This window comes from Anthonomus grandis, chromosome 4 (assembly GCF_022605725.1).
Source record: "Anthonomus grandis grandis chromosome 4, icAntGran1.3, whole genome shotgun sequence".
NCBI lineage: Eukaryota > Metazoa > Arthropoda > Insecta > Coleoptera > Curculionidae > Anthonomus > Anthonomus grandis.
The window spans coordinates 37,217,048-37,243,449 of record NC_065549.1 but is presented as its reverse complement, the minus strand read 5'-3'; the positions used below and the strand labels follow the sequence as shown (position 1 = coordinate 37,243,449).

Sequence of the window (26,402 nt, the reverse complement as noted above, 5' to 3'; positions counted from 1 at the left end):
TTGAGGTTTTTTTCATGGCGTTTCTTGGGTTTTTTGAATTGCCTTTTTTTAAGATGGGTTCAAAAAATAAAAAATATTGCGGTTTTGTATCGAGCGAGCAAAAGAAAGAACTAATTTTATTTATGGAAGAGCACTCGGAATTAAAGTCGGACAAATTCACCCAAGATTTTTCAGCTAAAATTGCACAAGCCTTGTGGATAAAAGTAGCGGAGGGATTACATAGTCTCTGGAGCACATAAAGAGCACATTAATTCCGTCGTAATAGGCTTGCTTAATCTACACCTATAATTTAATAAATTGAGCATCTGAATACATTTCAAATGGGTCAAGAAATGAAGACTAAATCCTATTGCTTCTATCTGCCAGAGTTTCAGTCTCTTTCAGTGCATCAACGACGTTTCTTTGCACAAGATTGTTTAATCTTGCCGTTTTGATTTTTGGTATTTTTTTCCATAAACAAAAAAAACACTACGAAACTACTTAGCGAACTCACACAAATTAAAAAAAAAAACAAAGCTAGTTTAAAATTAAGACAAGTGGCAGATTCAAATTTAAAATCGCACACGAACTTTGAAATTCGAATAGTATATACCCATTCGAGATACCGCATGGGAAAAAGTTCGCATACGAAGCGGTCGAAAAAAATACCAATATCGATTTTTCGTGCGAAATCCTCTAATTTCGTATGCGAATCAAATTCGAATGGTTTCAAAAATACGGCCCCAGGTAATCTTGAAGATTAGCTACGGTTATTAAATGCAGAATTAGGGACAATGATTGAAAACGTCTTTTATATTCATGGACAGTCGCTCTTCCATAATCGTTACAATATCCGTAAATAAACAAAAAATTCTTTACACTCATTTGAAAATAGTAACATTTTTTCCATTCACATTAAATTGTTAATTATTTTTGACAAGTTGTCAAAAATAGATAAAGCAACAACAGTGAATATAACTAAAAACGCAAATAAATAAAATGTAATGAAATAGGAGCAAAGAAAGATTTAAAAAGAATTAAATAATATTTTCTTTACGATTTGAAGAAGTTTTACAAACAGTTTAGACATATGGTACATACTAACAAATGGAATCATTGTTTCATATGCAGATGATACTGCATTACTTTTTAATGGTTCGAGTTGGGATCAAACAAAACAGTATGCTATAGAAAGCCTAAATAAAAAAAGAATTGGTTGTAAACTTATAAATTAAGCCTAAATGTAGCCAAAACAAATTACATTACTTTTTCTCTTACTGGGGTAAACAGACCGAATTATTCATGTTTTTCAATTGAAAATAGTTATGAAATGAAAATGAATATAAAATGAAAAAGATAGCTATGAAAAAGTTTCACAGACTAAATACCTTGGAATATTCGTTGATCAAAATCTTAAATGGCATATACATACTGAATATATGGCAAATAGACTTAAAAAGTTAATTTACAAATTTTATATTATCAGAACATTTTTAAATTCAAAAGAATTTAAAAATGTTCTGATAATAGAAAGAATTATTATCATTTGTAAATCCTTAACTCAGTAAATTTTGAGATATGGTATTTTGGTATGAGGAGGCTTATACAATAATGCATTGCATAAATTAAATATTGTATAACATAAGTATATTTTAAAAAATATATACAACAAGGCAAAACTTTACCCCACATAATATCTATTTACTGAAAAACAAACCACCAACATAAGAACTTTATATACAGGGTGTTTTTTATATATTGCGACAAAATTCAGGAACGTAACTACCCCTTATACCCCTGTAGAAACCCCTGTAACTTAAATACCCCTGCAGATATTTGTCCAAAGATTGGTATGCAGGGTCTGCGTATCCGGAGCCATTTACCAATATACTTTTAACATTTTTATGTTCTCCAGTGGCGTGTGTGCGGGTTTTCCGCTGAATACTTTTATAATGAAGAATTGTACGCCACTGGTTTTTCTTGTATTAAAAATATTTTTAAATTCCCCGTTTTATTTGCAACATTTTTGATCCTTAGACTTTGTACGTTAGATGCACGGTTTTCGCACAAAAAATTAAAAACTATAGGACATGATGCTCAGATTTGATTAGACTTTCTTTATTCTAGTAATTATTCGTTTTTTTTAGTTTATTTTATAAATAATAATATCAATAAAATATCAATTTTAATAATAAATAATAAAATTGTAATTGAGAATTTAAAACTTTTGCTTCTACAATCTTTAATTTAAAATACAAGTTTTTAAGTGGTAAAAAAATATTTCATTTTTTATTATTTATTTAAGTAATATTATTATTTTTACAAAAGTCGTTCAAAGTATGCTCATCCAACATCAATACAAGCATCTAATCGACGTCGCATTGATTGGCGGACACGTTCAAAAAATCCTGGTGTCTGCCGAATTATGTCAAAAGACGTTATAATGCGATTACGCAATTCCTGCACATTGTCAATTGGATTTCTATAAACCAGTGATTTAAGGTGGCCCCACAAAAAAAAATCCAGCGGATTTAAAACGGGAGACCGTGGGGGCCAAGGGTGAATACTTTCCTGACCTATCCAACGATTTGGATACGTAATATCCAAATACTGCCGAGCCACTAAACTGAAATGGGCTGGAGCACCGTCATGTAAAAAGAACATTTCCTGTCTCAGCTGAATGGCGACATCTTCTAGCATCGCTGGTAATTCATTTTCAAAAAATTCTTGATACACTTTTCCAATCAACCTTGCTGGTAAAAAAAATGTACCGATGAAAAAGTTTTCAATAATGCCGACCCATACATTAAGTGAAAACTGGTGCTAATGACGGTTTTCTGCCACAGCATGTGGGTTCTCATAATGCCATATGTGGTTATTGTGGAAGTTCATAATTGCGTGGCTGGAGAAATTAGCCTCATCGGTGAAAAATATTTTTCTTATAAACGGTGCATCTTGCCTTATGCGTTCTTGCATCCAACGATACAAAGCCGTTTTTTTCGGAAAATCGCCTGGCAAAAGTGCCTGCACCCGCTGAATATGATACGGGTATAAAAGGTTTCTTTTAAAAATATTCCAAACTGTAAAGTTACTAATGGGTACCGTCTGAGCAATTTTCCTAGTGCTTGTCGTGGGATCTTTCTCGAATTCATTGAGCACCTGTTCTTCAATTTGAGGAGTAACTGTTTGGGGATGTCCGTTTTCAGCGGTGAGTTTTTTAAAGCTGCCGATTTCACTTAGACGTTGGTGTAAACGCGTAAACATGGAATGATGAGGAATAACATGATTCGGGTAACGTTCAGCATAAATATGCAAGGCTTCTCGTGCGTTTCCGTTAGCCAGTCCATAAATGAAGTGCATATCGCATATTTCATTATTTGTGTAATTGTTAGCCATTTTTTTAACAAATTAATCTTGTCAACGGGCGGACAGTGACTATGATTTAAAATTTAAAATATCACAAAATCTTACAAATATCAACTTTATCGTGGGCAGAGGAAGAATGTCGTAAGAAGATTAAACTCTTAAACAAGAATGTGATTATCGTTGCGGCGGCGTTGTCCGTAGTTACGTTAAAAAAAATTATGTTCACAGGCTACTTCGCGATTTTGGAAGCGTGAAATATTAACACGTTACTCATATGTCACTTTTTTTAATATGTTAAATAAAGTGACATATTATGAACTACAATGAAATTTTAAATGAAATTTAAAAAGAAAATTAACTTTTTATAACGATCATAAAAAAATAAATTTTAGCGATCAGTCAAAGTAGAAAAAATGTTGCAAATAAAACGGTGAATTTAAAAATATTTTTTTAATACAAAAAAAACCAGTGGCGTACCATTCTTCTTTATAAAAGTATTCAGCGGAAAACCCGCACACACGCCACTGGAGAACATAAAAATGTTAAAAGTATGTTGGTAAATGGCTCTGGATACACAGACCCTGCATACCAATCTTTGTACAAATATCTACAGGGGTATATAGGTTATCGAAAAAAAAATAATTTTTTTGTTAAAACTTTACTACCCTGTAGCTCAAAATCTAAAAGGTTTAGGACCTATGTTTATAGAAACTTTTTTGTGAATTTTTGTCCAAAGAGCACGTTCCTGAATTTTGTCGCAATATATAAAAAACACCCTGTATAACATCAATTTATTCACACATTCACAACCATGGTATTGCTGAAAACCAAATACATCACAATCATAATACAAGAGCAAGAGCTAGAGGTAACATAATAATACCAAGTAATTTCAAAAGTGTTACCTTAACCTAAAATTTTTAGTTTATCTTGCGCCAAAAATGTATCTGTTCTACCACCTGAGTTAAAAGGAATAAAAAACAAAAAAAAATGTAGCAAACAATGTACAAAGTATGTGCACAACAAATATAATATTTTCTCCTCATTTTTCTAGGAATTTAAGTAGGTGTTGTAATATAGTCTTTTTTCATAATTTGTTTAGTGTTAATAGATTAGGTATTCTAGTATTTAAGGTTATCAAACTTATTTGTTTCTGTAAAAATACCAATCACAAGCGATAACTAACGCACACAGGTGTATATTTTACACCTAGGCGTCCTAGGCGTTATAACAACGTGAATTTGTAATAGTGATCAGGCAAAAAATTCGCAGTTTTTAGTAAATTAGTTAAAAAATCAATAAATGTGGTAGGGTGTCAGGCTTTACCTACTGATCCCTCCAAATAAATAAAAATAAATAAAATAAATATATTAAAATCGAATCTACAGAATGTTTTTTTACGAAGGTAACAAATATTTAAATATTCTAGTCTGACCTTGGAATTAAAAAAAAAAATGAAATTTTTTTTAACTATTAGTTCTACTAGTGAATTATGCTAGCAAAACTTAAAAAAGAAACTACTGACTCTTTTTTTAAGTTTTGCTAGCAGGGAGGCTATTTATTGATGCAAGAATAACAAAACCACCCTGTGTATGCAGGGTGTCCGGAAAGTCAACGATAATACTGAAGAGGCTGATGGAGCAACTCATAAGCACCCAGAAAAACATAAAATGACCTTAGTAAAAAATCGATGGTTTTCGAGATATTCGCACTTTAGCGGAACTCACCAAAATCCTACTCTTGGATCAGATTTTCGATTGTCACGCCTTAAAAATAGATATTTTTTAGAATCTCTTTTTAGCTATGCAACACTGAATAGCCATTTTACTGATCAAAGACAAACATTAAACTAAACGGCCAAAATTTAATAAGAAAAGAATAGATTTCTTAATAAAAATAAAGTATTACTTATCTTTATTTTTTAAACTTTAAATTTGACCGCTCATACTGGACCAAAAAAATTGTACGGCACCTGGCTAATACCTTAAAAACTGTGCTCATTTAATCTACTTTTTAAAATTACCTAAATGTTTTTTTAACAGTTTACTATTATTGTGTTATAGTAAAAAATAACTGTATAAATGTAATAATTCACCTTATGATATCATTGTAAAAAAATTAAACAGATTTTTAAAATGTTTTTATTTAACTTAAAAATTAAAAAAATCAAGAGCGAAGGTAATTCTTATCACCATAGCAATAAACAATAAACATTTTTGGAAGTTAGTTTGTTTACAGTATTCCGTGAACTAACTACTTTTTTGCTTGTATCCTAACGTTTCTGTTACCTTTTGCTTTGGATTTGTTTTTGAGTTCATTTTCCTGTGGACTGTGTTCTTTGAGCTGTTTGTTTTATTGGTTAATCATTTATTATGCCCTTGCCGTGTACCGCCCAAGAATATGCAAACATACATCTCATTTATGGTGAATGCAGAGGAAATGCTCTAGCAGCATCTAATCGTTATCAAGAAAGATATCCGAATTTGGCCCGATATCCTGACTATGGTGTATATATTAATGTTCACCGCTTATATTCCGAAGGCAGAATGCCTCATGCTCCTGTTCGAGATAGAAGACCTCGTGTTGATTATGTTGATCAAGTTTTAGAAGAAATTCAAAATGATCCGACTACTTCGGCACGAGCAATCGAAAGAAGAACAGGGATACCGAAATCGGTAGTAAACGACATCACTAGGCGATTTCAATATCACCCTTATCATGTTCAACGAGTGCAAAGCCTACTGCCTCGAGACTACGAACCACACCTACAATTTTGCCGCAAAATGTTGCAAAAAAATCAAGAGGATCCGAATTTTTAAAATAATATACTGTGGTCGGATGACAGTACATTCAAAAAGGATGACTTTATGAACATGCACAATTTGCACACTTATGCGTTGGAAAATCCTCACTCTATTCGAGAAGAAAGGTCACAGTACCGATTTAAAGTAAACTTGTGTACCGGTATCTTGAACGGACGTGTAATTGGCCCATTTGAATTACCAGAAAATTTGAACGGCAGGCTTATTTAGATTTTTGTCGAAACAATCTACCAATTCTTTTAGAAGATGTTCCTTTGGCCAGTCGCCGAATAATGTGGTTCCAAAATGATGGTTGCCCGGCACATTATGCCCATGAAGTTCGTCGGTATTTAAACCAAACATACCCCAACAGATGGATCGGCCGACTGGGTCCAATTTTATGGCCTCCCGGGTCTCCAGACCTAAACCCCTCGCTTTTTTTTTACTGGGGTTGCATAAAAGAAAAGGTTTATGCAAGACCAATAAATATAATATTGCTGAGTTACGGCAGCGTATAAATGATGCAGCCCAAGATCTTAACGCTGCCAGGAATGCAAGATTGATCAATAGGTCATTTATTAAAAGATGCCACGCCTGCATTCGCGTTGGTGGTAGACAGTTCGAACATATTATTTGATTTTTAAATTTTTTTTAAGTTAAATAAAAATATTTTTTGAACATAACATAATTATAAATTTGTTTTATTTTTTTCATAAGGTACTACATTCTATCACAATAACAGTAAAGCTTATTAGGTAATTTTAAAATTAAATTAAATGAGCGAACTTTTTAAGGTATTAGCCGGGTTGCCGTACAATTTTTCGGTCCAGTATGAGCGGTCAAATTCAAAGTTTAAAAAATAAAAATAAGTAATACTTTATTTTAGAATAGATTTCTTATTTAATTTTTTGGCCGTTTAGTTTAATGTTTGTCTTTGATCAGTAAAATGGCTATTCTGTGTTGCACAGCTAAAAAGAAATTCTAAAAAATATCTATTTTTAAGGCCTGACAATCGAAAATCTGATCCAAGAGTAGGATTTTGGTGACTTCCACTAAAGTGCCAATATCTCGAAAACCATCGATTTTTTACTAAGGTCATTTTATGTTTTTCTGGGTGCTTATGAGTTGCTCCATCAGCCCCTTCAGTATTATCGTTGACTTTCCGGACACCCTTTATATTTACAATAATAAAGTCGTACTGATAAACTTAAGTAATCAATTCTTGAGCACCTTGGTGTTTCCTATAACCGCCTCAAGTATGGACAGTAAGTCATGGATGCAAGTACAGGTGTTAGCTGAGAGGGTACGAATAATAAATCCTTTAAAATTAGAAATTATATTTTAAAGATCCCATTTTAAGAGGTTATCTAATCAGTAATTGCATTTCTAGATTGGGTCCAGTTCTAATGGCCAAATATCTTTCAAGAAATTTGCTCAAAATGCTAACCCTTTGCTACGTGGGAAAGGAAAATTTAATATTTGTAAATACCGAAGAACCTTGTGATACTAATGCCAAATCTAGTGATGTAACTGTGACGTTAAGCAAAGTTGTGGGGGATAAATCCGCAGCTAACGTTTTGGAATGTCTTGCAAATGTTGCAGGTAATATATATAAATTTATATCTTTCAACAGACAATTTCGCAACACTGGTGGCTCAATAAATATATCGTGGATTTAGTTGTTTTGAAAGAATTTGAGTTGAATCTATTTTAACAAACAGCATGACTGCGCTTGACTTTACAGGAACAAAAGAAGGTTTAGACTGAATTTTAAGCAAAGACTAAACTTGTTCAATTGATGAACTGCTGCATATATACAGGGTGTCTCGCATCGTTATGTTCAAATTTTGGGGGCATGAAGTCAACACCTTCTAAAGTACAAGGCCTCACTGCTTACGCGTGACGTCATCCAATCTAGGCCAAAATATCTTAGAAGTATATGATGACATGTAGTATATGACGAAAAAAATGGTATGCCACATGAATTTTTACAACATTTTTAAGGGTTTCCGGTTTAAACAGGGCTGCCAGAACATGAACTGAACCCTTAGTCGCGCCCCATTCGATTTTTTTTTAGGGAAAACAAAATTTCAAACTAAAAACCCAAGAGGTTTATTATAAAAGCTTACAACACCTATGAAATAATTAGGTAGATAATTGGCTCTTACTGCATTATCTTTTAGACACATATACAGGGTGTTTTTTCTATTTGATTGAGTATTGAGACTATTGAGTAATAAAATATGATTCTAAAACATTAAAAAAAAATACAACATTTTTTTAAGAGGAACTGGTTAGCCATTCCATATATCAAAATCCAAATAAATTGCTGTGTAAAATTATGTGTATTATAAAAATAAACAATTTAAGTAAATAATGGGCAAATATCATTGGTAACCAAGTAAAAATAATTTAGGTATTGACGAAGGGTCATTTTTTTGGGCTTTAAAAAGTTATTTTAAATTTTTCACCATAACATTGTATTGGTTGATATGCTATTACTTCGGCTATTACTGTATAGTGCAGTATCGCCCAAAACAAAAAGCAACAACTTAAAGCAACCCAAAGTCACCCTGTATAGCTACTCGACTTATATCAGTCACCATCGGGAAAGTCACCATCAGGAATATTATTAGGGCTAGGTCATTGTTATTGTTATTGGGATTAATCTTGATATTAGATATTGTGCTACATAATCGGCTTAAATACAAATTTTACTTATTTATTAAGAGTCTCTAGTTTCCTTTTCTTTTTTTTACCTAGCCGATTATTATTATTTTTGGCACAATAATTGTTCAAAAATGTATTTGATATGCTGCTAAGAAAAATTTTAGAAACATTGGATTTAATGTGTATTTCGCAGTTCTCAAAGGTTATTTAAAAGCTGGTTTTTAGTTAAATACCTTAAAAATAACTCACAAAGAAATGACTTTTTGTTGTAAATGTCCAAAAAAGTGTCCTCAAATTCATCAATAATTTTTTTAAAAATTATGTAAAGTTTAGAGACAATGTCTACTACTTGCTCACAAGGATATAAAAGAGCACCACGATTTAATGAATTTATTAAATTGTAAGAATCTTCTACAACAAAAGGTTCATTAAGTGTTAAATTCATTTTGCAAATTTCACACTTTATTTTTTTTTAAACAATATAGCAGCAATATCCACTTAAATAGGTTATTACTGGCAAATCAGTTTTAATAGCCTCATTATCGGGTGTATTAATTATAATCTTTGATAATAGATTATCAACTTCCTCGGAGTTAAATGAGGTACCTGCCAATAAAAGGTCGCATTCAGAGAGGTCAAAGAACTGAGTTATATTAATATCTCCATAATTTCGAGACTTTAATGACAATATAGACTGAATTCTTAGTCTCTTCTCCGATTCATATAGTTGGCGAACTGAGATGTTATAATGACCGCCAGCTAATTGTCTATATTTTCCAAAGCGCCCTTCCAGGGGGTCAGTTTGGAATTTGCCAAGTAAGACATAATTCATATCAAGTTCTGTCAAACGTACTGCACTACAACTGTATCTGATTCACTCTCACTTGCCTTTTTCTTTTTACTTTGTACGTCCTTTTTATACTCTTTCTTGTATAAAACTTTCGATATATTTCGCTTTACTTTTGTCACTGTCTTAATATTTGGGATTTCATTTTTTTCTGTTTTGTAAGAAAGCTCTTTTATTTCCGGCGTGCTGGTTAAAATAACACTTTTCTTATTTTACCGTTTATTTTTCCGTTACGATTACCGTGTTCGATTTGAATTTTTCCTGGGCGCAGCCTTTGGGAATCCTCGAAACTCAAATGGCGTAGTAAAGAAACTCTCTGATGTCGACGCTATTTCAAACGTTGAGATTTCCTCATCTAGTCCACATTCCCTAATTTTCGCTGCACTAGATAAATCAGCACTGGAGGTAGCTGCAATGCTTGTTGATGATATATCATTAATAATGGTAGCTTGTATTACCACCATTCCTTTTTGTGTATCGTCGTTTTCTAAATCTCATCATCTCAAATCATCTTTTTGTCTGTCAGTAACCGAGAACGAAATAAAATCAGCTTCCATAAAAATATATTTGTTAAACGGGTAGATTGCTGTAGATTTGAAACCGTTTATAATATTTTCAGGAGTCATAGATTTTGAGTGAGCTATACCGACACATTCTGCAATTTGGTATAATGTCATAGGAACTCCAGGATGGTTAAGAAGCCACGAATCAATTGCATTGTTGTAAAAATTTTTGAATGAAAAAAATACTGACTTATCTAAAGGCTGCATCTTGTTGCTTGTGTGTGGAGGTAGGGTTAAAATGATTATGCCATTCGATTTTGCTTTTTCTGCTTGTATCTCCAAAGACATATGTGTTTCGTGATTGTTATATATTAATAGACATAGATTTTCTTTCGTAGTAGAAGTATACTTAATGAAATGATCTATTACTTGGGTGAAAAGGTCTGCGGTCATCCAGGCACTTGGATTGGTTAGTCCCAACGTTCCTGGTGGTGTTCCATTTAACATGAGGTTATTAGATGTTTTACGTGGAAAAATAATTGCTGGCAGTAGAAATGTTCCATCTGCTCGAATTATTGCACAAGTAGTAGTTAGTAATCCTCTTTCGGCACTTGTGCACTGATTTAACTGCTTAACCTCTTTTTGTGCTACTATTTTATGAGGCCGCTGGACGGTTGTTGTAGCCGTTTTATCTAAATTATATATTCGGATATCTTGAACAACTGATGGGTGTTTTTTATATATTTGCTCTAAATGTGAAAAAAAATCGTTCAACATTAGGTTTCGTAAAAGAAGTAAGCCTCGATAGAGAGCAAGCTTCGGGCCTTCTAATGCTTAAGGATAGATTTCTCCTTATAAAAGCCCGTAACCAATCTTTGCTTGCGCACTTATATTAGTTTTCCAAGATTCTGGCATAGTAATATTGTTTTTAGCAGCCATTTCGTGCGCCAATTGTCTAACTTTTAGGGTATTTAATCCGTATGCCATTTTGCTGCAGGTCTTAATGTAATCACACATAATCTTTTCCTGCTCTGAGGTAAATACTAATTGAACAGCATAATTTGGCTCCATCTTGGCTTTAGGGTTATTTTTCTCTTTCATCACATATCGCCTTAATGTGCTAAAGTTTATGTCAAACATCTCTGCAGCAACGCGAAGTGAAGTTCCACTTCTTTTCACCTCTTGGACGGCTGCCGTCATTTGTTCGCTTGTAAATTTGTTCGTTCTTTCTTCTTTCTTACCATGGTATACCTGCAATAAGAAAAAACACAGTATAGAATGATCATAATGGTACACAATGAAACACGTATCATTGTGTACTACCTGCATGTGTTTCAATGTGTACTACCGCATGCTTTAAATTTCAATTCAATGTAAATGCGAAGCCTGAAAAATTTTGGCCCCAATATTTATAGGTTAAAACTTATACATCACAAGAAGTAAAATGACATTAATAAAAGCTAAATCTATTTATTTGAAGGTAACATACCTTTCTATGTTCGATCCTCTTTTCAATATTTATCCACAAGAAAACAGAAAACGCTCCGTAAAATCTTTGTTGGTCGGCATACGAAAACTAACTAATGGCGGCTGACGCAATTGGCGTGGTTTGGGTCTTAGCTCAACCTTGCTCATTTGTAATTAGCCTTTGCTAATTAATAAAACGCAATGATTCAAAACAAAACACTTTATTTAAAATTTAACCGTCGTTAGAACCCTTGAAAAAGTTCTGCATGCCCTTAAAATGGATCAATAAATTTATTGACCCCAAGCCTGGACACTTATCCCCGCTTCCATCGATACCTCACAACAGAAGCCGAAATGATGCGGGGCGACCACCGCATCGCGATGGCAAAAATTCCGCGCTGGGGACATATTTTGCGTTGATTCGAAATAATATTTTACTGCAGTTATTATTGTAGTTTATAGTAAGCTTACGCATTTAAAATTTTAAACTACCAAACTATTTTGATACTCGCTTTGCGTTTTAAAAAGAATAAAAATTCGGTATTTAAATTAGGTGGGTAAATTAACAATTTTATTTTTAACTTACATTTTACAATCTTAATTTTATTTAGAATAATGCCTACCTCTTGCTGCATTCCTGGGTGCAAAAGCAATTATAAAGATACCGAGAGAGTTACCATTTTTCGTTTTCCCAATGACCCGGATCAAAAGAAAAGATGGTTAGAATGCATTGAAAGAGACGACGTAGTGATAAAAGAATCATCAAGGATCTGCATAAAACATTTTTCTGAACGTGTCATTATTCGTGAGGATATAGTGGCTAGGAAGGATGGAACAATTTTAAAGGTTTCTCGAAAAAGAGTAAAGCTGTCAGAAGATGCCTGCCCTACAATATTTGAGAATCAGCCATTCACAACCCATACCCCTACAAAAAAAAAATCACGGGTCTTACAAGAGTTAGAACTTGAGCCACAAATGATAAATCAAGAAAATAAGGAACAAAAAGATTGTATAAATACATTTGAAGAACTAACAGGTAGTATTTTGCATATAGTTCAAAAAAATTTTAGCAATTATTTTAATTTTAAAATATCTACTGATCATATCAATATTTTTTATGTTACTGAAAGTGACTTAACCAGTTTGCCAGTTATTCTTAAGGGGGTAGTAATAAATAAAAATTTTAAAACTACTTTTTTTTATAAAGATAGGGAGGTAGCCAATAGTGAATTAAATAGCATTTTAGGGAAATCGAAAATATGTAATAGGTGGTCTATTTTATTAAATCTTTTAAATTTTGTACAAAAATTTTCTATTCAGGTTTTGCCAGAGAATGAATTTGAGGATAATTTTACTTACATTGAAAAAATATTACAAGATATTTTAATAAAACAAAATTCTAAAGAGCATAATATTATAAGAAAATTGAAGTTTGTTAGGGAGCTTTCGTTCGCTTCGAGTTTTTCTTGAAAGTAGTAAAGTGGTGTATTCTCCGGAAACATTAATTTGGGCCAGCACTATTTTTTTAACTTTTCCAGTGGCATATTTTTTTACTAAGGGATAGTAATACATTAATACTTCCCAGTCCCCGCCATTTAAAAAGACTATTATTAAAATTAGGGTCTAATAGTTCAGGTGTAGATGAATGTCATCTTAAATATTTGTCAGAGAAAAAAAAGAACCTAACTGACAGAGAAAAATATGTCGTTTTAATGTTAGACGAAATTTATATTCGGTCTGACATATCATATAAAAGTGGGAAAATAGAGAGTTTTGCCTCGAACAATACTTACAATTATATATACAAATTTAGGTGATGATAAAAAAATGATACCAGCAACGACAATTCAAGCATTTATGATATCATCTTTATTTTCGGACCATAAAGATATGGTTGGCTTATTTCCTATTTCAACTCTTAAATGCGACATTCTACATGAATTAACTAAGAAAATTTTAAAACTTCTGACAGATATGGACTACCATGTAATTGCCATTATTTCGGACAATAATGCGGTTAATAAAAAAATGTTCAGTTTACTTTGCGGTGGTACAATACAAACCTACTTTTTAAATCCCTGTACAAATGTCTCTCAAAAAGTATTTATTTTTTTTGACACTGTTCACATTTTGAAATCCATCAGAAACAATTGGAATAATCAAAAGGATAATCTACAAACTTTTTTTTGTCCGATATTCCCAATGATATGCAAAGTTTACAAACATTTCCAGAAGTTGCCAATATAACTAAAATAACGGCATGTGTAAATAGTTTTAAAAAAAATATTTTCTTATGAAGAAAATCGGGTTGTTAAATTAGCACCGTCGCTCTCAAGAAAAGTGTTATATCCTTCGTCAATAGAAAGACAAAATGTTAACTTATGCGTCAGGCTTTTTGATAATAAAAATATTGCTGCATTACAAGAATATAATAAAGACAATTCAACTACAGTGAGTGGAACCATTAAATTTTTAGATTTAATTTCAAAATGGTGGAAAATCGTAAATTGAAAATCTCAATTTAAAGGTATACGTTTTCGAGACTCGCATTATGATTGTATAAGAGATCCAGAATTTGACAAAAATATTATATTTTTAAGAAATTTTATTAAATGGTTAGAACTATGGAACGAATTAACTGTTCAGGGTAAACCAGAGAGTACAAGAAATGGAAAACTTTCAAATCAAACACACTTTTCATTAACACATATGTACTTGTAAGGTCTTGTCAGACATGTGTAAATACCTGATAAACGATTTAAAATTTGAGTATGTCTTACTGGAAAAGTTTCAAACCGATGATTTAGAGGGTAGATTTGGACAGTACAGATTAATGTCGGGGGCTAATTACCATATTTCAGTAATTCAAGTTTTGGAATCCGAGAGAAAATTAAAATTAATAAGCGTTTTAAAATTAAAATCTTCACTCAATGGCGATTTTTCTTTGAAAAACTTTGATCTTAATACTCAAGACAATTTTAATATTAAAGAATTAACAGAACTTGACGATTTTCTTCTTGATGCTTTATTGTTGACAAATGACGAAACTATAAATTAAAATAAAAAACGGGTTTTAATTTATATAGCAGGATATATTGCTAGAAGTATTAATAAAAAAATAAAGTGTGAAGATTGCACTTTATTTATTTGCTTTCAAAATCAATTAGATATTGATTATCCAGAAAGTTCAGATTTTTCCTACTTTGATAAATTGGATCGGGGAGGCTTAAAGTGGCCAAAAGACATAATTGTAGAAATAATATCCAATATATTTTTACTATTTAAAATTTTAATTAGTGATACATGCGAATCGCTTTTCTTAAAATTCAAGTCTTAAAGGGGTATTTTACAAAGCTTGTCCATAGAAATGTTAAAATATAAAACCATTTTTCCAATTTCTTGTTTTTCTTGCGGAGATGATAGGAATCAAATATTCAAACAATGTATTGTTCATATGGCAAACATTCTTTTAAATAATTACTGTAAAAGTAAAAATTCAACTTTTCAATCTAGTCAAGTAAATAAAAAACAAAGGGCTGTAAAAAAACTTAAAAGTAAGTAACGGTATGACAGTATGGAATTAAATACATTATTTATTTTTGTATAAAATATATATATCTTGTCTTTATTATTGTTTAGATATTGTCTTAAATATGGTGTTCAAGTAGTATAGAAATGTTTTGATTGTTGTTAATAAATATTTTTGTAATTATCTGCTATAAGAGTAAGAATAATTAAAATATTGACTATAGGTTAAATAATAAAAACTAAATGGCTGTAGAAAACTTAAAATAAGGATTAATAAAATGAGGCTGTAAAAAACTTAAAATATTAACAGTGTAACCAATGCGCTTAGTTTCATATACCATATGTATGTTTTGTTTTTCTTTTTTTACATATTTTATTTTACCATAACTATTAAGAATATTTTGGTTATGGTTTTATATACCATTATGTATTAGATAAAATAAAACCAATTTATAGCATTTATTGAATAATAATGAATTTATTCCTCGTTTTTAACCAAACCTTATCCAACCATTTAAAGTAAATACTCTAAAATAATTAAAAATAATATTAATATGTATGTATGTATGTATCTTGTGGGAGATAGAGCTGTGCGAATTTCTCATTACTGTGCTACTGTTTAAGCTCAGAAAAAATTTAAATGGATTTTTAATTTTTTTTGATTATCTTCAAAATCATTCAAATTTTCGATTTTTTAAAAAAGCAACCAAAATTTGGCGTAGGTACCTACCTAATTTTGTTTTCGGCATTAACATTTTTACGAAAAAGTAATACAGCAATGCAAAAACTTTCCCATAGCAACCAAGATTAATACGAAAACGCAAGAACCCATCCCAACCCACAAAAGTGTCAAGAATAAGTTTTTGAAAATTTGTTTTTTTTTTCAATAATTTTCAAAACCACATAATATATATATATATATATATATGGCATATTCTTTTATAAATAAATAATGTGCAACTTTGGGGTAAATTATCCATTTTCGTACTTTAAGTATAGTAAGACGAATTTGAAACACCGTTTTATCTGTATATTTTTCCAATAAAATAAATAATAATAAATATTTAAAACATTTATCATATACCTAAAAATACATAATAATAAAAAAAAAATATTATCTTGTAAAATGTAAAATATTAGGTCCCGCGGTATCTCCACTTCGTTCCACTGTACGGCGTGCGCCACCAAATCTCGGCTTCAATTTTGACGCCTGGAAACCAGTGTCACGGCTAGAACTCTCGATCGGCTACGCCCCAATTCAACACTGTATTTCACTGTAGGTTTGAAAGGTTATCCCAATCAGTACATGCTAACCAATCTAAATTTTCAAGAGTCAGAGTCAGAGAAAAAGAACCACTGGGAATATAAATGAGTGACGTCAAAAAACACTGTCCACTAAGACAACAACTATATCTAACACAAAGATATATAGCTGCAAAATTTATTTTATGGCGAGAGAAATTTTTACTGTGTAAAACTGTAAACTAAACAACTTTGCATCATTAATGCGTGAGAAACATAATTACTAAATTATGAGGTAACAAACACTGCGAGCTACTAACTGTCTAATTGTAAACAACGTGACGTGTGCGTATAAGAAGAGCAAAACTTATAGTTCTTATTCTTAAAAAACTACTATTACGACTACGGTGACAATTAAACCTAAAAAACATAAGATCACAATCGGTGGCCGAGAAGAAAAACGGGGCGGAATCTATTTTTAAACCCAAACGCAGGATGCTGCGTTGTCACATTAGTTGAGAAATGAAGCGTAAAAATACTAAATTAGGGTAATAATTGCAAGTGCGCTAACAATGAAAAGTGTGTAAAGCCCGTGAACGGCATATTTCTTTCTATTTAAATCGATTTTAAACAGCAATACTGTATGGGTCGTTCGCGACAGCGCTAGTGAAATTGTGGCGGCAAATTTAAACGTGTTAATAACAGTGTTTCATTCTGTACTATGTGTTAATGTGTACCACTCTCCCCTACTTTATGCCCCTGAAATTTGAACATAACGATATGGGATACCTTGTATAGGCAAAAACATATTGTTTAATTACTTAAATATTTTTTAGCCCTATATGGTGAGAAACTAATAATTTTTCAATATCTACCTCATATGACAGAATTGTTGGCCCTCTGCAAAAGAAAATTGACTCAGACTTTAGAGGGAGGCCTAATATCTTGTCTTGCATTGCTAAAACATATCATACCATATTTAAATGATGCAACACTTATGGACCATTTACAGGTAAATATAATTAAGTTTATTATGTACTTTATCGTTTTAGATATAAAATATATATCATTCTAAGATCGATAGTGACACGTATTATATTGGATGATCCAAATAAAATCAGAATTATATATTTGAGTATTTATTTGTCTTTATTTGGTCGATTTTCTTTAGTATTGGTCCCTCCTGCGATGGCAACGTAGAAAGTTCAATTTGCATATTATTACAATAGTTTCTTTAACGCAAAAAATAAGAAAAAATTAATTTTGGTCTATAAAATGATGGTCTTTGTCTTATTAATGAGATATCTACTCAGGTACGTTTGCGTCTGCCCGTTAACTTTATAATGCCTCCCAATAGCTTAGTCTATCCTGGTAATCTCTATCCAAATTGGCGATTCAAAGAAATGTTGTACCTTCCGTCCAATTTCTTCATTTTCCAGAATTTTTTCTTTTGGACTGTTCGAAGAACATGGAACGCTTACCACTCATTTAATATAATAACGTCGAAACAATTTGGTTTTTCAGTATTCCAGGAGAACTCCAAGGGGATAACTCCAACAGGATACTTCAACTGGTACGGCCAAGTTTTAATGTTTTAGCAGATTAAACTTTTTAGACTTTTAAAATTCTTCGACAAAAAAGAGAGTGATTCTTCAAAGTTTCTAGTTATTCAGCGGAGGTATTCTGTGATCTATACACTGTATTTACACTGTATTGTGTAAAGGCTCGGCGTGAAAATTCAGTGGAGTCATATGTCGTTGGAAAGTCTTTCGGTTCTCTTTACAATGATAAGTATGACGTAGTTTAAGTTAGTACTTTTCAAGCTTTTCATATTTTAGAATAATTACTTTATCACAAATTATTACGGGTTCTTTTAAGAAAAAAAATGCCATGAAATAGCGTTAAATTAACTGGAGAGTCTAATTTTATTAACTCATGCATTTACTTTAGGCCTTCCGATTATTATCATTAGAACACCGAATAAGATAGACAAAATGGGTTTAGTTGAATTGGTTACTATCACAGACCACTGTAACATCATTATTAACTTACTTAGAGTGATAATATTATAAGTAAAAAAAAAAAACGGATCAACTAGGGTTGTGTTTAATATATTTGTGAATTTTCTTTATTTACTAGATGCCAAGAAAGAAATTATTCTTATTTTTATTTATAGGACGAAACCTTGTTTTTTTTAAAATTCAAAAAATTCTGCATAGTTCACAAAGATACTGATTGTTTAAGTTATAACATTAAACAAAAGAAAAACACAAAATCCACAGTACTACAGAAAATTTAATAAAACTTAATCAAATACTGATTTGTTTTGCCCTAAGGGGATCAGACCTACAAATAATTAAAAAGAGAAACCTCAAATCTTCTGGATCGCTATATTGAATCGATTGATCACTAGAATTATCACCTTTTGACTTTTTTTATTTAAGGGCACTTAAGTAATTATTCTAAATTACCTTTTAAAATAACTTAAAATGCATCATACTAAGTATCATTGTAAAGAAAATGAAACACTTTCCAACGGAAAGTCTCTCGATCCCCCTTTTATTTTAAGATTTTAGGGTTAATGCCCTAAAATCTCCTCTTTGGGGATGGTAGGTATGAAAGTGATTTTGTGATTATTAATTGTGAATAAAATCAATAAGTCCAAGCGTTTTTTTTTTTTAAACTAATAGACTCCTTATATTTGTCTCTGTTTCGTTTTCATCCAGCACAAGCTAATTTAGATCACTTTGCATTATATTTTTTTGTCGTTAATCAGATTACATAGATTGAATCCTACTTAGATTATAGTGTTTAGTTCTAAGATTAATAGATATGTCAAATTTATTGGTGATTAACTATGGTCCAAAAAGGCTCGTGAAGTTTCACTAAATATAAATTCGCCTGAACCCGTGAAATTACGTTATTTTTTTTAATCACTTTAGTAGCAAGAAATTGCTTGGATCCATACATACTGGAATGGATCTTTCAATTTAAAATAGTTGTCGAGTGTGTAAAAGTATATTTTTTTATTTCGTAGCTTTTAAGGATTTTAGTTAATATAAATTAACATAAACATGGCGTCCCACAATCAGCGTCACATGCGATAACTTTTTTATTTTTAATGAACAAATTCATTCCCTAAAAATCACCCCAACTTTTTTTTCAAAACTATTATTTCTTCCAATATTTGGAATGCTTGTAAAATTGTTAATTCAATTTCATAAAAAAGATCATGTGCTAACATAGAAGTAAGGCACAGAATAACTTTTATTGATTTTCTTATTAATTTACTCATGGCTTGTTTAAAACCTTAGCAAATTTTCAAGTTATTAGTATTATATTTAAGTAATTTAAACAAGTTAAAAAGAACAAAAGTATTTGCCAATAACGTTTCAAACACTATTGACACCAGTTAAAAATTATCAGAGGCATACTTTATTTTTGAATCTGTAAACAAATAATTTAACTTGGTCTTCAGTATAAAATATTTAGGTATAAAGTATTTTTAAACGCTATAAAAAAGTTTTTTATGGCCAAACACATTCATTCTTTAAATTGGCAATATCCGTTTTGGTATTCTGTTATTTTTAACATTCAGTTTTATTGCCTTTTTGTATAGGTCATACACATTTTAGTTCCATAGTTTCCACAGACGCCACTAAAAAGCACCCGATTCCCGGCGGTGACCGTGTATGTTCGGAGAAAAATTCGGTCGTTTGACGTGAATGACAAGAACAACGACACGAATGTTCCCGCGTTTGTTAGTTGTTTACTTTCGTAAAAAAGCTCCAACTAACTTGATCAATTATTGCGATTATACTGAACTTGTTTCTTTGTGAAATATTGACCACATTGTTGCTTATAGTGTTTTAAAATAATACCTGAAAAGCTGTATTAATTCCAATTCAGCGATTTTAGCTGTAAGGATGGACGGCCCTACTTAAAACTATCAGAATCAGGACCAAACTATCAACAAAAATTTGTGCCAGTTATGCAGTAAAATGTTTTCTTCCATTTCAGCTAAAAACAAACATATTATAGTTATTTATAAGCAGCAGCTCCCAGATAACCCAAAGTCACATATTTCTTGTCCCTTATGCAAAGAGACTAAGTATTATTGTGAGACTTATCAAAGACTTGAAGCTCATTTACAGGTTAAGTCATGATATCAAAATAGAGTCCTCAACTTTCCCTTTTTCCAGCGAAGAAAGATTTGAGGAATGGTTAAGTGAGCATAAAATAAGCACGCACAAACTATGCACTTGTTCACACAAGGAAAATTGAAGACAAGATTGAAAAAGTATATTGTTGCAATCGAAGCGATTTTAGAGCTAATTTGTAGCAATTTCAATTGTTCATTATGGTGTGTGAGCAAAGGAAGGGAAGCGAATCTGTTTTAGGTGAACTCCTTGGGGAATGTTCTTTCAATAATATTGAAGCTAGCCATAGTCTAGAAATTGAAACATTTGTTAATGAGAAGACGACTGAAAATCAACAAGTAGCAGTACAACGATTGAACAAGCAATCAACAAGAGAAATTGAAATTAAAAGTGTAATATCCAGGAATGGTAATTAAAACACGAGATGAACAGTAACCTGTTGCTTGTTGCTCTTCCCCAAAAATAACTGAACTACATAGCATTTTATCGAATTTTGGCCAACTCGTACATTTAAATACCTATGCGAGGTTGCCATATTTACCATGCCTAAATCCTATTATTCAATACATTACACCACCCACTTCTAATAGTCTTTATATCAACTAAACATAATTACCTAATTTAGTATGAGTTTAAAACCCAAAATTATTTCTCTACTTATACACTAAAATTATTAACAATAAAAACTAATATCCAAGCCTATCTGGGACCTTGCGAGTACGCTGTGGTCGCCCTTCTGAAATATTGATATTGTTATCTAAGCTGTCGTGGACGTCACTAAAATCATTTTCATCATCACTAATATCCGATTCGATCACTATAGTTTCTTTTACCGAAGTTTCATTATCACTTTCACCCCTTAAGTTATACTCCTCATCATCCTGTGTTATTTTCAAACTAATTTGGTTAACATGACGTTTCCAAGAAATATTACTATTTAAAGGTTGCACTATGTAAGTATTTCTACCTAAAATTTTAACAATTTTTGCTTTACACCAATTTGGCTTAACCCCTCTGTAATCCTTAACATAGACTAAATCGTCTTTTACAAACTGGACTTGCCTTTTCCCCTTAAAATACTTTTTGTTTAGCTTTTGAGCTTTTAATAGCAGGAGAAAAAGGCGGCGATGTAATATGTTCTATGCCATTAACTTTACAAAAGTGTTCAAATTCACTTGACACTAGAGATGGCCCATTGTCTGAAACTAACTGCTTGGGTAAGCCGAATCTGGCAAAAACATTTCTAAGGATTTTAATTGTAGCTAATGAGGTTATAGAAGACATTTGAAAAACTTCAATCCACTTTGAAAAGGCATCCAATAATATTAAAAAAAATGATTTTTTTTTTTTGGTTCAAAAAAATCAATATGAATGCGGGCCCAATTTCCTTCCGGAATAGGCCAGCATAATAAGGGGCTCTTTGGAGGATTTGGCCTTACACTTTGGCACTGTTGACAATTCTTACAGATTTGCTCAATATCCGAGTTTAGTGTCGGCCACCAAAAATATGCCCTAGCCATACTTTTCATTTTGACTATACCTAAATGAGTATTGTGAAGCTCAGAAAGAAAATAATTTTGTAAACTTTTTGGAATAACCACCCAGTCTCCCCATAACAAAATATTTTCGGCTATGTTTAACTCATATCTTTTGTAAAAATAAGTTTTAATTTCATTATCATTGTCAACCGGCCATGTGTCAAATAAAACGTATTCATAAATTTTTGCCAAGAGCAAGTCTTTTTTTAATTCTTCCGCAATTAAATTTATATCAACAGGAATTTCAGACTCTTTTACAATTAAATTTAAACTAGATTCCGAGTATTCTACTTCTTGATCACTCATTTTTATAGGAAGGCGACTTAAAAAATCGGCTATATTTTCTTTCGTATTTACATATTTAATATTAAAATTAAACCCATTTAAAAAATGTGCAAACCTCTGCAACCGATTAGCTCCTAATACGGGAATGCCCTTCTTTGGCCCGAAAATTGCTAAAAGAGCCTGATTATCCGTAATTAAATTAAACTTCTTGGAATATACGTACTGAGAAAATCTTTTAATTCCCCACACAATAGCTGTTGCTTCTTTATCCAAGGCTGAATATCCTTGTTTAGACTTGGACAATGTTCGCGATGCATAACAAATCGGTCTTTCAACCCCACTCTTAAAAACATGTGATAGTACTGCCCCCAAGCCATAATTAGAACTATCTACTGTTAAATTTAATTCTAATTCCGGGTCAAAATGCACTAATACATTATCAGACATTAAAGCTGATTTAATCTTTAAAAAAGATTGCTTACATTCCTCGGTCCAATTCCACATAGCATTTTTAGTTAGTAATTTATATAATGGGCTTAAAATATCTGGAATATTTTTTTGTAAAACGATTATAATAATTCATGGCACCCAAAAAAGATTTGAGTTGTGTAACATTACAGGGCTCAGGCATTTCCCGAATTGCTTGCAATTTTTTTTTTGCATTTGTGTAAGCCCTCCTTATCAATCACAAAACCCAGATACGAAATAGAATCCGAAAAAAATACACATTTATCTTTATTTATAGTCAACCCCACTGATTTTAATACATCCAAGACAGGTTTTAAATTTTTGATATGTGCATTTTTATCAATCCCTGTAACTAAAATATCATCTAAAAATACTGCGACGTGTGACATTTTGTCAAACATCTGTTCCATAATACGCTGAAATTGTGCCGGGCCACAAGACACACCAAAAGGTAAACGGTTAAAATGAAATAAACCCTTATGTGTACTAATAACAGTATATGGTTTTGCGGACTCATGTAATAGAATTTGTTGGTACGCTTGACTCAAATCGATTTTAGAAAAATGGATACCTCCCTGCAATTTATAAAACAAATCATCTAATCTGGGAATTGGATATTTATCTGCAACTAAAAATGGATTTATTGTTATTTTATAATCACAACAAATTCTAACATTTCCATCTTTTTTTAATATAGGCACAATTGGCGTGCCCCACTCTGAAAATTCGACGGGTGAAATAATGTTCGTTTTGCATAATCGCTCCAGTTCCCTGTCAACCTTTTCTTTTAGCGCAAAAGGAAGGGGTCTCGGTTTACAAAATTTGGGAACTGCCTCCGGAACAATATTAAATTTCAGTTCTAACTTGTTAAAAGTACCTAATTGGTCAGAAAAAACGCCTGCATATTCATTTTTTATTTCAATTGCAAAATCCACATTAATTGTTTTAACATCTTTAATTTCCTCAAACCCCATACTAAATGACCTTATAAAATTCCGGCCCAATAAGGCGGGACCAAAAAATAAGCTAAGACAAAAAATTCAATAATCCTACTTTTATCATTAAAGGTTCCCTTCAATTGCAGTTTCCCTAAGGGTTTAATTCTATGCCCGGAAAAATTTACCAATACAACATTAGTTTCACACAATTCCATTTAAAAAAAATATTTTTTATACAAAATTTGTGGTATAACTGATACAGCGGCGCCTGAGTCCAATTCAAATTTAATTTTAATTCCTTCAACAACTATTTCTACAAAAATTGGTACATCAGTTTCAGTACACAATGTATAAACAGGATATAATTCCGAGTCGCTATTATTCTCAGCCACATCCAGAACATTACAAATTTATTATTATTACACATTGCCCTTAAATGTCCTTGCCGGTGACAGAAATTACAAACATATTCTTTAAATGGACACTGATTTGCCGTATGATTTATTTTTCCACATCGAAAACACTTACCTCTGACTCCGTTATTGCACCTGTTATTGTTGTTTCTCCCACCTGCCAATCTTTCGTCAGCCCACACTGGCCCCTCTCCGGACCAAGAACTATGCCCAGCGCCTCCAACGCGACCTACGTTTCGGACAGGTACTGCTGCTCGGTTGCCACTGTTTCCGCGAAATCCTGCTGGCCTTGCCTGATATTGGTTTGGGTTAATTCCTCCTCTGCTTTTCGTTATTTTATGTATCTCTGCTGATGGCTCTGGTTCTCTTTTGATTACCAAAGGTAGGGAAGCGGCTTCTTTTATGCCAGACTCTGTTGCTTCCTGTATGCCGGCAGTATCTACGGCTTTGCTTAAATCAACTGTAGCTTTAAGTGTGTAGAGATTGTTTTTTACCTTGCCTTCATTGTAGTGATTAATGAAAATGTCAGCTTAGTCTCTAAATCAGTGCCAAATTGACATTTACTGGATAATCCTTTTAGGCGAGTTGACCACTGTTGTGCCGTTTCGTCCTGATCTTTATAGGCAGCATAAAATTTACCCCTCTGTACCCACACTACATTTTTCTCCTCAAAATACTTTGATAAGTAATCTGTGAGAGTCGTAAAACTCGCAGCTTCCGGTTTATCCGGTACACAAAGATTTTGCAATAACAAGTAAGCCTCTTCAGAGAGACTACAAAGCAATACAGCTCTTTTCATGGCATCATCAGTAATCTGCTTTGCTATGAAGTACTGAGTAAGTCTGCTATAAAACACATTCCAGTCACTTGCCTTCGGATTAAACACTAAATTTATACCCATGTCTCCGACACCCGCCATGTCGTCAGTCACAGTCGGTATACAGTTGCACTAACTCACTACTATTGTAACTTATACTATTTTAAATACTTGTTCTGTTCACCCACCATAAGTGCTCTCCCATTCCTCAATTTACTAACGTGAGTATCGATCGTCGCCAGTGTAATATCCAGGAATGGTAATTAAAACACGAGATGAACAGTAACCGTTTATTGTTGCTCTTCCCCAAAAATAACTGAACTACATTGCATTTTATCGAATTTTGCCCAACTCGTACATTTAAATACCTATGCGAGGTTGCCATATTTACCATGCGTAAATCCTATTATTCAATACATTACAAAAAGTGTATCAAACTTTTTAAGATCTTTAAATGATGAAACTTATGATAAGTAAGTTATCTTTTTATAAAATTATATAAGATATATTAACATATACCTGTAAATGTCTAGGTGCATGAGACAACTGACATCAATGATGGAACAGATAAATAAGACAAATACAAGTAAACGAAAAATGGACAAACAAGTTTATTTTCCATCAAAGAAGAAGAAGGAGCAGTAAATACAAATAATTAATTGTATATTTTTTTCTATTTATCAGTATTTTTTTATATAATAGTAGGTATATTTTTATAGGTTTAACTATATATGTATGTATATGTGTATTATAATTTTTTATGTAAGTTTTAGGCAAATATTTGAAAAACTTTTTATTATGATGAAAAATTTTATTATAATTTATTATATATGAAAAACTATTACCTATCTCATAAGTTTCTTGCAGTTTTTTCTTATGAGTATTAATCGAAACTGCGAATTGTAAATTAGTATTTTAGCATAAAATAATTAAGTTTCTTTTCAAATCAGTCATATACATGTCTTACAGTATAACTAATTAAATCCATTGTGTTTTCACTTACCAAAATTTCCTCTCTACCTAGGTATAAAAGTTATTTAAAAAAATAGGTACTTATTTCAAAAAGATTAATAACATTTATATATTTAAGATTAAAATTAAAATACAATACTACAATATTTTATAAATTATGTTTTCCATTTATTTATTTTTTCTAAATATATAATACCCTATTGTTTAAGTTGGGCTTTTCCTTTTGATATGTCCACATATAGAGAACTTAAAAAAATAATAGTTATTTGTATAACAAAGGGGAGCAAAGTGCATAATTTCTTTAAGTGGGTGAAGTTTGATCCAGCAAAAGCATTCACAGTGAGGAAATGACACTGCTCCTACAGTACTTCATTTTCTACTTTCATTCTTATCAATAAGCACAATTTA

At 31.8% G+C, this 26,402-nt stretch overlaps 1 protein-coding gene across 6 annotated transcripts in view; it reads left to right on the top strand.

The window, feature by feature from the left end:
* Positions 1-26,402, top strand: part of LOC126735603 (WD repeat-containing protein 81) — a 295,976-nt gene that overhangs the window by 131,117 nt on the left and 138,457 nt on the right. For all 6 annotated transcript variants that reach the window (XM_050439654.1, XM_050439652.1, XM_050439651.1 and 3 more), the window contains exons 23-24: positions 7,537-7,748; positions 17,240-17,415. In XM_050439654.1, coding sequence (XP_050295611.1) covers positions 7,537-7,748; positions 17,240-17,415 — 388 coding nt within the window. The remainder of the gene's footprint in view (positions 1-7,536; positions 7,749-17,239; positions 17,416-26,402) is intronic.